This window comes from Symphodus melops, assembly GCF_947650265.1.
Source record: "Symphodus melops genome assembly, chromosome: 5".
Lineage (NCBI taxonomy): Eukaryota > Metazoa > Chordata > Actinopteri > Labriformes > Labridae > Symphodus > Symphodus melops.
In genome coordinates, this window is record NC_136695.1 from 3,839,389 (window position 1) to 3,854,862 (window position 15,474).

General features: G+C 46.7%; 1 protein-coding gene across 1 annotated transcript; it reads right to left on the bottom strand.

The window, feature by feature from the left end:
- Nucleotides 1-273: 273 nt before the first annotated feature.
- adcy3a (adenylate cyclase 3a) lies at nt 274-13,398 on the bottom strand (the record flags this gene model as incomplete). Its single annotated transcript, XM_079342759.1, has 13 exons — nt 13,117-13,398; nt 11,314-12,337; nt 7,570-7,719; nt 5,960-6,090; nt 5,693-5,804; nt 5,248-5,375; nt 3,937-4,095; nt 3,016-3,181; nt 2,778-2,897; nt 2,434-2,606; nt 1,682-1,843; nt 1,521-1,608; nt 274-408 (listed from the first exon to the last, which is right to left on the bottom strand). Exons 2-13 carry the CDS (start codon nt 11,986-11,988, stop codon nt 274-276), a joined length of 2,199 nt encoding a protein of 732 aa, XP_079198885.1. The 5' UTR covers nt 11,989-12,337; nt 13,117-13,398.
- Between the last annotated feature and the right edge of the window lie 2,076 nt (nt 13,399-15,474).

The window sequence follows — 15,474 nt, forward strand, 5'->3', positions numbered from 1 at the left end:
TCTCTCTCTCTGAAGACCGCACAACGGGACCGTGGGAACGTGGTGGCGCAGATGTGTGGCTGTATGGCTGGATGACACGAGTTTGGCTGGATGTGAATAAACGTGATTGCGTTCTGAGCAGAAATCGTGTCCGGGTTCATGTTTCTTGTTGCGGCCGAGAGCCGGGTTGTAACATCAAACATGTCTTAAATAACAAATACCAGAGTCATCTGCCCTTAAACATTTAGCCTTTACTTATAGATGAATACAGATCCCAACACTGTTTTTCCTCTGTTATAATAAACAGCTCACCATGTCAATGATGTCGGCCATGGTGAGGATGAAGATGGCCGCCATGGCCCAGGTGTTCCGAGCCCAGCGCGTGTGGTCGATCCAGGTGGAGAAAGACACCAGCTTCTTGGGAAACACCTGACACACACACACACACACACACACACACACACATACATCAAGTGAGTGAAATTCACATGTTGCTGTGTGAGGACTTTGACTGTTGAGATTCTCCTGACGTCCTGACATTAAATCACACATTTCTAAAAAAAAAAAAAAAAACGAGCATTTTTAAAACGTTATTTGTTGCTTTAAACTTGCAGAGAATTGACTCTACATGAGGTCCGAGTGCGTTTATCAAACCACCAATATCGTGGATTGAAGGTGCCTTAATGGAAATGTTATCAATGTAATCATGAACACGTGTTTTTTTTAATTCCTCATGCAGACTGTGACAGGTCTGAATGTCAGCAGTGACGAGCTCAGTGCTCTCATTCAGACACGTGAACACTAATGGACTGATTGTGTTCGTGGAAATGGTGTGTAGGCCCGAGGCTCTGTCATATTACAGCTCATATTGATGAGCAGAGAGAGGAGCCTCGAGCATCATTCACATCGTCTCAGTGTGTGTGTGTGTGTGTGTGTGATCGATTAGCTGGCCGTGCTGCTGATGGTTATCAATAACTCTGACTTTCCATCACATGGTGAAATCAAAAGATCTGTTTAATGCAAAACAACTGAACCATACACACCCAATCTGTGTGTGTGTGTGTGTGTGTGTGTGTGTGTGTGTGTTGTACACCAGTGTGCTCTCCTTCAATACACATACTTCAAAATCACCTGTCCAAAAATTCAGAAAACTTTCCTTTCATAAACTTTCTTGTGCTTTTATTAACGAAACGGCGACCTCTGCACTAGTTTAAAGTGGAAAGGATCGTCTCGTGCAGAATGCAGAGCGCTAAAATGTGCCAAGCCTTAATATCAAGAGTGGGGCAAACATAATGAAAACAATCCCTGCATCATGATGAGTGTGCACACTCGCCATGATGCAGGGATTGTATAAATCTGTTTAAAGGGACAAACTCCACAGACACGACCTGCAGGGAGGAGCACAGACTGGCGGTACCATCACCGCCGATGTTCGCCACACTCGACCATTGTTTACCCGCTGATGCTGTGAGGCTGTTCAGCCGAGCCCGACAAAAACAACAACAACAACAACTGTGCTCATAATTGTTTTTGTAACTTACTCTGGGGAAGATGGCCGCCAGAGAACAGATGGTCAGGACGAGCAGCAGAACTTCTCCCACAGCGAACGTGATGTAGTTTGCAATCAGCCTGTCAAAGCACACACACACACACACACACACACACAATGAGACAGCTCCTGTGTGACATGAGTCCATCTGACCAGGGGTCTATGAGGGCCTCCATGGCTGCAGTGAAGAGCAGCACCACGCAGGAGCAGCAGAAAGCCGCTCCGCTCTGCTTCTCCTTCTCCACAGAGTACCGAGTCTCCAAGTCCGGGTCCACGAACCTCAGAGAGAGCCTGTTGGTGTGTTTCCCCTTCAGACTGAACACACACACACAACAGAACCAGAGAGACAAACAGTCTGCTGTTACGTCGATGGCAATTTCATATTCACAGCGCTTTTAATTTATGATTCCACTGACTCTTCCATTGTTTGTGCATTATTTGAATCAAGGTCAAACTAAGGTCAAACTCTTGTTGTTACATTAGTGCAGCATGGACTCAATTTATTTTCCTCACAGCCACTTCATATGTAAAATCAGGGCCGAGGTTTAGATGTGAGAAACAAAAAGTTGTCCTCAGGAAGCAGCTTGATGGATTTAAATGTAAAAAGATGAGATCAGCGTGATCTCTTATCTGTGTGTAATCAATTTATCTAAATGGGTTCAAATGAAAGCAAAGAAGTGAACGAGTCAAGAGTTGGGTCATCTGACGACCCCGTCCTGACAAAAGACCTTTTCAAACTGCCTAATTCGCAAAAAGTGGCGTGTCGACGTTCAGCCGTCATCGTGTCTATGTAGGTTGAAATTGATTCCAAGGAGGTGTTTTATCTGTGAGTTCATGTTACATGTGCTGGCTGAGCCGAGCTCAGGTCTGAGAGAAGGTCATGATCATGATCACGTGTCTCTTACGCCTGCACCGTCTCTCTCTCCAGCAGAGCCTCGTTCAGCAGCTTGTTCAGCTCCTGCTCGTTCTCCTGGGCGTCGATCACCCGCTCTGCCAGGTCTCTCAGGCGCAGCCTCCGGCGAGGGTTCGGGAACGATGGGTTCACCACCTGAGCACCACAAAACATCTCCTCTTCATCCTACAAACACCAGATCACTGACATGTGTCCGCTTCAGATACACATTTACAATAAAGGAACGGCGTAAAGGGTTGAAATAAAATCAGCCGTGTGTGTGTGTGTGTGTGTGTGTGTGTGTGTGTGATGTCCTCAGATGTGCAGTTTAACTTTGACTGATCCTTGAGCAGTTACCTTGGTGTCCAGCTCCTCAGGCTCCTCAGGCGTGGTGCACGCCGTGTTCACGCTCCCGTTACACTCTGTGGTGTTGATCAGCAGCGGGGAGTTTCCATTGGATGACGTCACAGACAGCTTCTGATGTGAATGAACAAACAAAGAGGAGGCAGAGAGTGATAATCACAGACCTGAACAACTGAAGTTTGAGTATCGATTGGAAGTTATAGGAACATCTGCGTCGTAGGTTTTCACTCACCACCCCGTTGATGCCGTTCTTGCCCACCGCTCCTTTAGGAACCACCACCAGGTACGTCTCGATGCCACGCTCTCTCAGGTAGTCACAGCGCTCTCCTCCGTCTCCGGGCTCAATGTCAAACTCTCCATGCAGACACTCCATGGTGCTCTGAGAGATGTGGACACGCCTGACACACACACACACACACAGTTGTGAACTAGCAGTGTAAGGTCATATGTACGGTGCAGACGTCACGCGTCAAAGAAAGACGCGGTCTGAGTGGAGACAAAAGGAAGCAATCACACATGGAACTTTTTTTTTTTACTGACGGTTGAACAAAAAACACAAGAACAAAGAACAACGCAGCACGAGTTCGAAGCCCCGCCTTCTTCTTCTTTGTTGATTGGTTAAATGTTTTAGCATAGTTGCACTGTCATTATTTGCTGCTCCTTGAATTCCTTGAATAAAGCAGTTGTGCAGGGAAACTTCAGCCTTGAACATGTTGGGGAATTTAAGACCAGAGGTGCCACTCAGTAGAGCCAGGCAGTGAAAGAGATCTTGATCTCAACGGGTTAATTACCTGCTTAAATAAAGGTTAAATAAAAAAGGACAAATAAATCACTGATTTTTAGAAGAAATCTTCTGGATGTGAGAGCAGAGAGAGCTTTTTAACTTATTATCAAAGGTGCTTTTTTGGATGTATTTTGCTAAGCTTACTGGAGAGCACTGTGGTCCGTCCTGGCTGTTATAAATGTGCTCTATAAATGAAGCTGTCTGCTCTTAATAAATGAAGGGAACCTGCATCAACCCTGAAACCAAACCCTGCTGCTCAGGTAGTGCAAGTGTAACCCAAACAAACTAAAGGTTGAGTTTTGTTGCCATGGTTACAGCTTGATAACTTTCATCTCAATCGAACACATCAACATGTTTTCCAGCTCTCACCCCGGTATCCCTCCGGCCTCCATCTTGTTGGCCACGGTGACGTCGGTGGACCAGACGTCGTACTGCCACCGTTTCTGACCCAGAACTCCCCCGAGAACCGTCCCGCTGTGGACTCCAACACGCATGTCCACGTCCGTCTGAGTCTTCTCTCTGACGTACCTGTGGACACGTGACGGAGCAGACGTGTGAAGACACGACACATTCTGGTTTCAAACCTCAGGAACGTCGAGGGACTAAAGGACGTGTGGCGTCACGGAGGTCAGAATGAGTCACACCTGTTCTACAGGTGAACACAGGTTACAGCCATGACTTAAACGAACACTGCTGCGTTACTTTTGGTTTAATCGGCTGAAGACCTCTTGAGTTGAGAATGAGCAGCTGTTCACACACACTTTGATGCTGATGCTCAGCGTAGCAGGCCGAGGGTTAAAGCGTCACGCTGACATGTGACACACGCAGCTGGAACACTTCCCCATGTTTTCAGGAGGTTTGGTGCAGACGTGAATCTGTCAAACTCTTCAATCCTTTTTCACTGAGCTCAACAAAGAGTGACAGGCTTGAGGAGACCAGCAACCCTTGAAGTATGAAGATCAACTTTATAAAGTGTTCTTTTTAGATTTTTTTAACTGAATTTGAATATAATTTGCATCAAAGCTTTGAATAAAAAACGAACTCAAAGCTGCTGCAGCGGTGAACCAATCAAACTGTCTGATCGGTCTGTTGGGCGTCTTCTAAAGATGTTCTGATCATGTCTCTGACACAGACCGAAGCGGAGGACAGGACACGCTGTCGAAGTCGCACTTACACAGTTGTTGTTGCCATGGTAACAAAACTGGTATCGATAGTTTGATTTCTGATGATTCTGGTACCTTGCATGGCGTATGTATCATTTATTCATGTGTCGGGGCGGCTGTGGCTCAGTGGTAAAACTGGAAGGTCGGGGGTTTGATCCCCAGCTCCTGCAGGAACACGTCTGCACCCCAAGGTGCTCCTGCTGCTTTGTCAGCAGTGTATGAATGTGTGTGAGCTGACATCAGAGTGTGCATGTGGAGCTGCGCTGTGAAAACGCTTTGAGAGGTCAGAAGACTGGAAAATAAATAAATCACCATTTATCAGAGCAGGAGCAAAAGTCGCTGCTTCTTGTCTGGAGTCTGAACGAAACGTTGCATCACGCTCAATCTGACCTCACTGACCTTTGAGGGTCAGCCAGCGCTCACATCTGAGGTCCTCAGAGGGTCGATAACAGCCCATCAGAGAGATCAATGAGCCAGCACATCAAAGCCCCCCTCTCCCCCCCTCCCCCGTACTCACGAGATGGCCTCCACCATGGCGAGGCCCATCATGATGGAGCAGGCGGCGTGGTCCTCCCTGTAGTCGGGCAGACCACATATACAGTAGTAACAATCTCCCAGGATCTTTATCCTCAGCTGGTGGTATTTCTGACAGAGTGAGGGAGAGGAGAGATGATCCTCTGAGTGAGCGGACATGTCTGAAATACTTCACCGCTCATTCTTATCAAACATAGATGATTTTAAAATATGACTTCTAATGTATTGTCATCAGTGGGAGTAAGAAAGCTCTAAACACAGCTGCTCATATCTCTTCATATCGACTGATCATTAATCACATTCAATAAGAAACTTCAAACCCGTGTGAGTGTTTAACCTGATAAAGACCTGACATCAGCGTGTCAGTGTGTGTGTGTGTGTGTGTGTGTGTGTGTGTGTGTGTGTGTTGTTGTGTGTGTGAGACTCACAGCAGCCAGTTTGTCAAAGCGAGCGAAGAGTTCATTCAGCAGTTTGACCAGTTCCTGAGCGCTGCAGGATGACGACAGCTGAGTGAAACCCACGATGTCTGCAAACAGGATGCTGCACAGGAGAGACACACACACACACACACACACACACACACACACACGTACACATGAGACACGTTGAGGTACAGGAGCTTCCTGTGAGCACGTTGCAACACTAAAATCAAAGTGAGATGAAAAGCCTTCAGTCAGTGCGAGGCTCGGGGTTACCTGACGTTCTCGTGGCGGTACATGTACATGGTGTTAAACTGCTGCATCTCCTTCTGACTGGGCTCCTTCTTCATGTCCTGAAGCATCTCATCTGCTATGTGCTTTGGCAGGATGGACAGCAGGAGGCGCTCCTGAGGACGACAGAGAGACAGGCGTGATGTTGACACTTCACTTCTTCTTCTACTCTACTGAGATGTAAAGGTTGCCAGTTAGAGGCTGCACAAAGGAAGCATGGATCACGGATGACAACTGGCGTACAGCGTGACGTGATGCCGGGCAAATAATCAAGTTTCCATTTCTATTTAAGCCGTGGCAAAGCGGCGAAGAACGGGCCCTCGCCGCAGTGTGTCGGGGAACAACATCAGGCCAGACACTAAACGCTCTCATCAAACATGTCAAGCTTTGGCCAAATGCTTCAGAGGTAGTCCGAAGTGATAGCCGTGTATCTGCTGAGTGGACAGAATCATCCGACCAGCAGGAGGCGCTGTGATCTAAAAAACAAGGGTTATGTTTTATACTTCCAACACACTGATGGTTTGATCCAGAACAAAATAAAGAAAGGTTCATTTTGCTAATCTGATGATAATCGGATTATGTATTTAATGAACAGGATCCTCAGTGGGACATTCTGATGGTCGGCGTGCAAACAAAGATGGACGACAGGAACCGTGCGGCTCGCTCACAATCTCAATGACATTATTTATTTTTTTGTCAGTCTCTGTGTTTAATAGAAACGCTTTTAACAAAGACAGAACAAGGAAATGAGAAGCAGATTAAACAGTGAAGAGAGATTACACACACAACGCACACACACACACACACACACACACACACACACACACACACACACAACGCACACACACACACACACACACACACGACCGGTGAATACATAATTAAGTCAGGACTTCTCACACGCACAGACACACACTCTTATCAGAACCCGGCGGCTCTGTGATTACAGCTGACACAATCTCAGGAGGGTGGTTACCGTGGTAACCACCAGCCACCGGATGCCAGTTGATTGGTCGGCGGCCCTTGTCTCCCAGCATGCCCTGCTGCTACACTATCAGCATTCTTCGAGTTTCTTGGTTTTTAACACAATGACTGTCAGTCTATTCCTCTCTGACACTCTGTCCTGTCCACACACACACACACACACACACACACACACACACACACACACACACTGTCTCTCTCTCTCTGTCCTCTGTGTTTCCTGCTTGCTCGCCCTCTGTGCTAACCATCTGTTACATTTAGAATCATGATGGGGGAAACCCCGCGGCCACAGGTGAGAGAGAGGAGGTGAAACAGAGTCAGCTCAAACAGACAGACAGTAACAACACAGCACAAACACACAAACCAGTGACCAGTTTACTTCAGACGCTGAGTGATATTAAAACATTTCAGACAGTGGTTACCATGGAAACTGCAAACTTAGCCTGGTCCAGATCTGACTAGTTCCCATGTTAAAGCTAACCCACTGAAATAAAGAGCTAGCATATCAGCTATAGTATTTACATTGCTTATCTGCAAGTTCAGCATGCTAATGATTAGCATGTGAACTCAACATGTGGTGTGTTGAGTAGTTGTGTTGCTGTGTGTCTGACCTGCTGCTGGCTCTGCTCCTCCAGGTTCAGTTTGACCTCCAGGGACTGTCTGGCCTCCAGGAAAGCTTTGCGGTGTTTTCTGTCGGCCATGTAGTACGACATGACGCCCACCATGATGGAGCACACGTAGATCACCATGTTGGCCAGCAGCTGGAAGAGACGGGCCGCAGTGTTACAAGAATGAAGCACATCTGATTAAAACATGCATAATAGCAGAGTAAAACCACGTCTTTGTGATGGAGACTTTTCAACACTCACTCATCTAACAGTCAAGTTTTCAGACTTTTTTCCCGAACACTTCCTGGAGTTATCAGTTCGGTTGCAGAGCATGTACAGAGGCTACAGACCTCCAAGCAGACGGCCCATGTTTAAAACTCACATACCGCTCCTTTCTGCATCTGCATCGGTCTGTTGGGGCCCGAAGCAAAAACTCATTGGGGGACAGATAACTCCTCTTTATTTTTTCATTGATACATTTTGGTTTTCACAGGAACACTTAGCAGGGCATTGAGAGTAAGTGCAGTAACTGTCGTTGCAATATTTGCACATTTTGAGGCAACCCTTTGGTTTAAAGTCAGGACTTGAACCAGCAACCAGCAAAGTATTACGAGCATCATCAGAAGATGCAAAGAACGTGTTTCCATCCCCTCCTGATGTGTCTTCAACACAACATGCAAGCAGTTTACTCTTCACATCTCACCATTCAAGATTTAGCTACATTAGCTGTTCATTCTAATGTAGCATTATGCTAACTCAAAAGTGTGCTCTTCACACTTTAGGTGAAATCATCGTTACTGCTGGATTAACAAGGTTTGAAACTCCCAAGTTGCATTCAAAGAAAACATCCACAAACGTCTGGAATAAGACAAATAAAAGGTTAAACCGTGTGTGTGATCCCACAGCTCAACAGAGCAGACACTCGGGACGAAGCACTGCCTTCATCAGGGACTATTTACAGCAGCGGATGAATCCACATGAGGGCTGTAGTTGTAATATGTGTGTGTGTGTGTGTGTGTGTGTGTGTGTGTGTGTGTGTGTGTGTCTGTCTGTCTGTCTGGTGGTAATTAAAATACAGTGTGTTGAAAACTTCATCCTGTGTAACAGTGCAGATCACTGATGTGTTTATATCTCTCAGAGGCAGTGTATACACACACACACACACGCACGCACACACAAACACACACACACACACACACACACACACACACACACACACACACACACACACAGTCGGCCTCTGTTCATTCGTAAAGTCAGTCTCTCCATATGACTCTGTACCTCCATCGGTTCAGCTCTTCACAGTCTAAACGTTTCTGCATTATTATATTATTATTAACTGTGAGGATAATTTCTCCCCTCTCTGTTCGAGCAACAACATGTACATTTTCCACCGTTTGGTCACATGTCCTCCTCCTCCTCTTCAGTGTAAATAAGTTATGAGTAAACATGTGTGTGAAGTGTGTTGCTGTAAATCCACTCTGATCCTGTATTTGATCATGTCTATAAACCCCTCTATTTCAGCCCTGCTCAGAACAGGCTGTTTCTGCGTCTGTAGCTTTAAATATGTAAATGAGCTGTGTCTGACCACGCCCCCTCTCTGGAAGGGCTCGGGTGTACTCGCTGCTTTCTGGCTCCATGTCCTATTGTTTACGGTGAGAAGGCAGACTCAGAGGGCAGAACAAACACCTAGCTGTGGGAGTGTCACCCACCTGGGGGAGGGGCTACTGCCCCTTGTGATGTCATGAAGGGAAAATCGCCAAACGAACTATGAGGACAGAACGGTTCAGATTCTATCAGAACACATTGGTATCTAACGTTCGGCTGTCCCGTTCGGCTAACCCTAACCCAAGTTAGGTTTCAGGTTTGCAAACAAATAAATAAACAAGTCCATTTTATGCTTAAACAGTTCCTCATCGATCTTCAAGTTAGCTTTATAAGTTTGGAACCATAGAAAACCATCTCAACATCATCATGCGCACATTTTTGGGTCAGATTACTGAATTCTGTCAGTCAACATGGTTCTGTGGCTTCACGTAAAAACTTTTGGTGTTGTCAGCAAAGAAATTGAGAGACATTCTGCTTGTCAACAAAAGCATGTTGTCAATGACGGGGGGGAGGGGGGGGGAGCGTCGTCATTATCAGCACCATGTGTTTGAAAACAGTGCAGTGACACTCGGAGACCTCCGGTGGACGCCAAAGCGCATCGACCCAAAGTCGTTTTAAATATGACCCAAAGTGTATAAAGTCAGCGTATGGAGCCTCTCTCGTCGGTGATCCATTTAAATATGATGAGAGACTCCTTCATCTGTCACCCCGTCTGACTCACAGGACTGTTCAGACTCCGATCACATAAAACTGATGCTAACCATTAAACTGTTCCCCTGAGAGGATCCTCACAGAGATCAATGATTTTAATATACACCAGAAACAGCTGCTCCATCACTGTGCACACAGACAGCAGACTCCACAGAACACGAGCTGCTTCTCCTCCAGGACTCTCTGAAGGACTACGTTGTGTTTCCACCAAATCTGCCGAGGTATCAAAGCAGTTCTGGGGTAAAAGATCTACCTCTAAAAAAACACCCTGCTCGGGCTGATGTACTTTCTACATGTCCAGGGACTTTGGAGAACAGAAAGACTGTGTTATTATGTGTCGCATGAAAAGATTCTACCGGTCCAGGTGTCAGGAAACAGGTCGGCAGTGATGCTACCGACCTGCTCGACCTGCTCGACCTGCTTGACCCCCCCCCTCCGGTGGGCGTTACAGATCACTGTACGTCAATAAAACCAGACACAAGAACAGTTTCTTCCCCCAGGCGGTCGCTCTGCACGGTCACAGAGTGTCAGACTGAACGCTGTCAAAATACCCTGGAACCAAACGTGCACTGTGAGTGTACCTAAGACTATTCAATAAACATATCCATCTTAGCACACTGTAGCATATACTGTATATAAATGGACCCACCTGTCACATCAGAACATAGCCTATGATAATGTTGATCTCTGCATCAGTGCACTTCGGTCTTATTCAGTCCTGCACATTTTAGTCTTTGCTTAACTTCTGTCGATATTTAATGTGTTGAGAGCTCAGCTCACGGAGTGTCTGGAAACAAACCCGGCAACTAAAGCCGATTCTCATCCTAAAGTGTTTTTTATTTCACCATCTCTGTTTGTTTCCTCTCACCGGAAAAAAAACATATCCTAAACCCACACGTGGGTATGAAACCTTTTCCTTGTTTAGGGGTGAAGAGCAGAAATAATCACGTGTGGTTGATGATCTGCCGACTCACTCTTTAACGAGATCAGTCCTGATTTGAGTGTTCAGGTTCGACCTTGGAGAGATGTTTACGTTAGAGAAACATCTGGATGGTTCTTACAGTGAGGCAGAAACAGAGTGGATTAAGAACGTTTGCCAATAAGTCAAAGAACATGAAGAAGACGCTGACGGGACGTTTATCTGGCGTTTGGGGTTCACATTAAACTCGGACGGGGTGATGAAGGTCTGCAGCTGATGAAGACCATGAGAGACGGGATTCAGGATGTAAGAGGAGCATGAGGGAGTTATTTTAAAAAAGAAACATAAAACACTTCCTGGTCTCAGTCTGTAGTCCTTAATGTGACTCTAATGCTGCTCTGTGATTGGCTGAGAACTTCTCTGGAAACGGAAAAACAACTAAGGCTGTTTTTTTTCTTTCTTTTTTGCATCTGCCAAAAGCTCTGGTGTTAGTCATGTTGTTTTCTTACCTGTCGTCCCAGCGCCGCCCCCTGGATGTCCTCCTGCTGCTGCTGGGCGATGGTGACGCCCAACACCAAGGTGTGGACCCCGCAGGACACCGTAGTGATGAGGACAATGGGCGTGAGCCTGAGCGGCAGCGTGAGGAAGAAGGAGAAGCTGAAAAAGGCCTGCCAGCCCACCGTGTCCGATGCCTGGTGGAAGCGGGCGTAGTTCAAGCCCAGGTAGCAGAAGACCTGCGCCGCAATGAGCACCCACAAGGCGTAGGGCACCACCCGCCGGGTCACGCGGTCCGGCAGCAACCCAAAGCGGCACAGCAGGTATAGGATGATGTCCGCCGCCAGCCCCAGAGACGCCACCAGCACAGAGGCCAGCTTATCAGAGGTGTAGATCACGGCGCACATGACGATGATGTAGCTGTCGAAAAGAGCGGCGAACACCACCAGTACCAGCAGCGTCTCGTGTCTCTGCCTCCTGAAGTAGGTCTGGTACAGGTTCTCCAGGGACTCGGGTGCGAAGGTGAGCCTCATGAAGCGGGGCAGGCAGAGGCAGCACCCCGAGCTCCGCACCGTCACCTCATTAGTCCGGCCCACCGCCTGGCCAGGGTCCGAGGGCAGCGTCACCGAGCAGTCCGCAGAGTACTCGGCTGAGTACTCGGGCTCAGAGAAGGCCCGGTTCCGAGGCATGATGGATTCTTTGAGAACTGAGGATGTGTTTGTAGTCCGTAGTCTCAGGCGTGCATCACCTGTGCATCTGTGTCGCGCTCGGTTCTCTCAGTCTCCCCCCTGAGAGGCGTCACAAATCAGCGCGGCGAGTCTGATCGCTCCATCTAAAGCCAGCCGCTTGCATCGTCAGTCCTGTGTGACACGCTCAGATCGGACACGCCTCCCCGCCCTCGGACACGCCACCCAAACACCCGGCTCCTCCCGTCTCCTTGTTCAGCGGCGCAGACGTGGCTCCTCCCCTCCTCCTGCGAGCTCCTCCGTCCTCAAACATGACAGATCGCTTCACCTGAGCTCCTGCTCCTCACATGGCCTGAACGAAGAAGAGACTTTTAATACCTCAGAATTAGACACACACACACACACACACACACACACACACACACACACACACACACACACATCTGACTGAGCACAGTGATCAGGGTCCTGACAGCAGACATTTACATTTAGAAATCCTCCTGGTGAAGTCCTGCACACTTTCTTCATTGAACTTTAAAGTCTATGTGAGCCAAGACCTGAAAACAACAGAAGAGCCTTTCAGGAGAGGAGGAAGAAATCCACCATCCGGAATTTGACTTTTGCATTTCATGACGATGAAGCTCGTGTTTGGGTTTTTGTTGTTTGTTTGTTTGTTTGTTTTTTTTACAGCTAATCAATCTGAAATAGTCAAATGAAGTCGTCAGGGTGTTTGAACACAGAGTCCAGTCTGTGAGCTGCAGGCCTGCACAGCTACATGTTGCTCTCTGAGTCACACACACACACACACACACACACACACACACAGGTTGTAAAAACAATGAAAACATCATGACAGTGTCTACAAAAACCTAATCACGTCCTGTGAGGGTCTCAGGTGAGCTCCGTCAGGTGATGGAGGATCACTGTCACTGATCGGACTCTTTAATGGCTGCTTCTTTAGCATCTGAGCTGCTCACTGTTGATCCAAACCTTAATCCGATTATTCCTCCTCTTCTTCTTCATGTCCAGTTAAACCTCTGAAGTCCGATTACCGCCCACACTCTGCCCCCCCTTTTTTTTCTTCCTCCAGATGTGGACAAATGTGAAAACAGGATCCAGCCTGATGCTCACCTCGTCTTCTGGAGCCAGATGTCGTCTCCTCTGAGTGCTGATTCCCCTGACACAGCTGTGCGTGTGTGTGCGCGTGTGTGTGTGTGTGTGTGCGTGTGTGTGTGTGTGTGTGTCCTCAGTCACACAAAGAGACATCAGTGTGATTTCAAATATAAATCGATGAATTGCCTTGAAGGAACATGAGCCACACAATCCTCGCTCCTGGTCTCTGAGCTCCCGGTTTCTGTGTTCCTGGGTGTTTTCCGCAGAAGAAACAGGACAGATACACCATCAAGCTGCACGTGTTCCAAACAACAGGACTTCCGGTGGCCTTCAGTGTAAAACATGCATGTGAAGCATCGAGGAGGATGAAGCATCATTTTCAAGTTTGGGATTATTTACAGCTTTAGTTTGAATTAGTGTTTAATGCTGGTTTGTTTGTTTTAGTTTAGCTTTAATTTTGTTATGATGATATACTATTCCCGAATGTGCCCTACAAATAAAATTCATTATTATTATTATTATTAATATATTTTTTTTTCAACACTGTAGGATGCTGATTGTTCTGAACAACAAACAGCTTCATTTTCACCCTTACTTTACCTGTACTTTTTTTCCTTCCAGCCCATCGAGAGAAATGTTTTTTTGTGCATGCATTTATTCATCAGCAGCTGATGTTTGAGTCATGCACGTGGCGAAGCTGCTTTTTACCCTTTTCGGATCTCCAGTATATTTTTTTCAATGATTTTGTTTTTTTTCTGTGAATATGTTCAATAAAATGTGGCATAAAGGCATACAGGTCACAACAGTGTAATGATGGGACATATGAATATAATATCCAAATAAACCTGTATAATTGAAATATTATGTTGCTGACGAATGACAGAAAATACCTAGCTAGTGCCAGCTTTAATTTAGAGGTTAAGGTCAGGGCCAAAATATTGAATACCCAAATATAAAAACAACAAGAACTAGAATCTGTCAATTCAATGCCCTCACATCAGACTGATAAGATACACATGCTTTTAATTTGAAAGTAATTATCTAAAGGTTTTCGTATTACCGTTTCCTGTCTTGACGTACACCCCCCCCCCCCCCCCCCGTAGCCCCGCCCTCCATCCTCCATCCTCCGGGAGGTGAAGTTGAAGACGTGATCAGAAAGGACGAGGTTCAGCCTGTGTGTGTGTGTGTGTGTGTGTGTGTGTGTGTGTGTGTGTGTGTGTGTGTGTGTGTGTGTGTGTGTGTGTGTGTGTGTGTTGCTAATACATTTATAATACTTTCTGTCTGTGTGTAAACAAATATGCCTTCCTCGCTGCAGACTGGTTGCTATGGTTACTGATAGTTCCCCCTGTAACAGCTGCTCAGTGAGTGGACTGTCTGCTGCCTTGCTCATTTACTCTCCTGCAGGTTTACAGGTCTGTTTAAGTGAACAGGAATGAAACCTGCAGAATATGACCATGAGGGAGTGTTAGGGAGCGTCTCGTTGTTTTCAAGCAGCTCCTGTTAATGAGAAGAACACAGATAACTTACGGATGATATAAATGTTGGACAAATCTTCCTGTTTGTGATTGGAAAGAGCCGTCGTCCCTGGCAACAGTTCACTGTCATTTCCTCACTGCATCGTGTTTTTTTCTAAAATAATTTTGTTACAGAGAAAGGATTGAGGAGGAAATTCAATTCCAACGGGAATATTCCAATTGAGGAAAGGCTGTTAGCGTGACGTAAATCTGGATTTGATCATGTCATATCAAAAGTGTCTTTGCATCCTGAACGTCTGAATGACTCCGAGCTGAGGAGACCACTGAGAGAGAGAGAGAGAGAGAGAGAGAGAGAGAGAGTGACGTCTTACACGCAGGGCGCATGAACCGACCACAGCTGCATTGAACGAGAAGCGGGTTACACCATGGACAGGTCGCCTGTCAATCACAGGGCTGACATTTAGAGACAGACGGATGGAGCATTCATGTTGTGTTGGACACATCGGAAAAATGAGTTTCCGAGTTGTAAAATGCTCATGAACACCTGCTCAAGAGGGGATGACAACTCGGGAACTCGGGAAAATAATAACGCGCCCAACCTGACATCGAAGTCTTCATCACCTGAGGGGGCAAAACACGTTTTGTCACGTGAACATACTTTTTAATTCACGTATAGCACATCAACTTTTTTCAGAGTTACATTTCATAGATCATCGTAGCATCAACGCTGTTTTGTGCTGTTGTTACAACATTAGGACATTCCAAGCTGAAGAACGACTTCCTACCTCGGAAAATTGGACCTTCCTGAGCAGCACAACACAGTCACACACACCTACAGACAATCTAGGAGCAACCAATTAAGCTAACCAGCGTGTCTTTGAACTGCAGCAGGAAGCTGGAG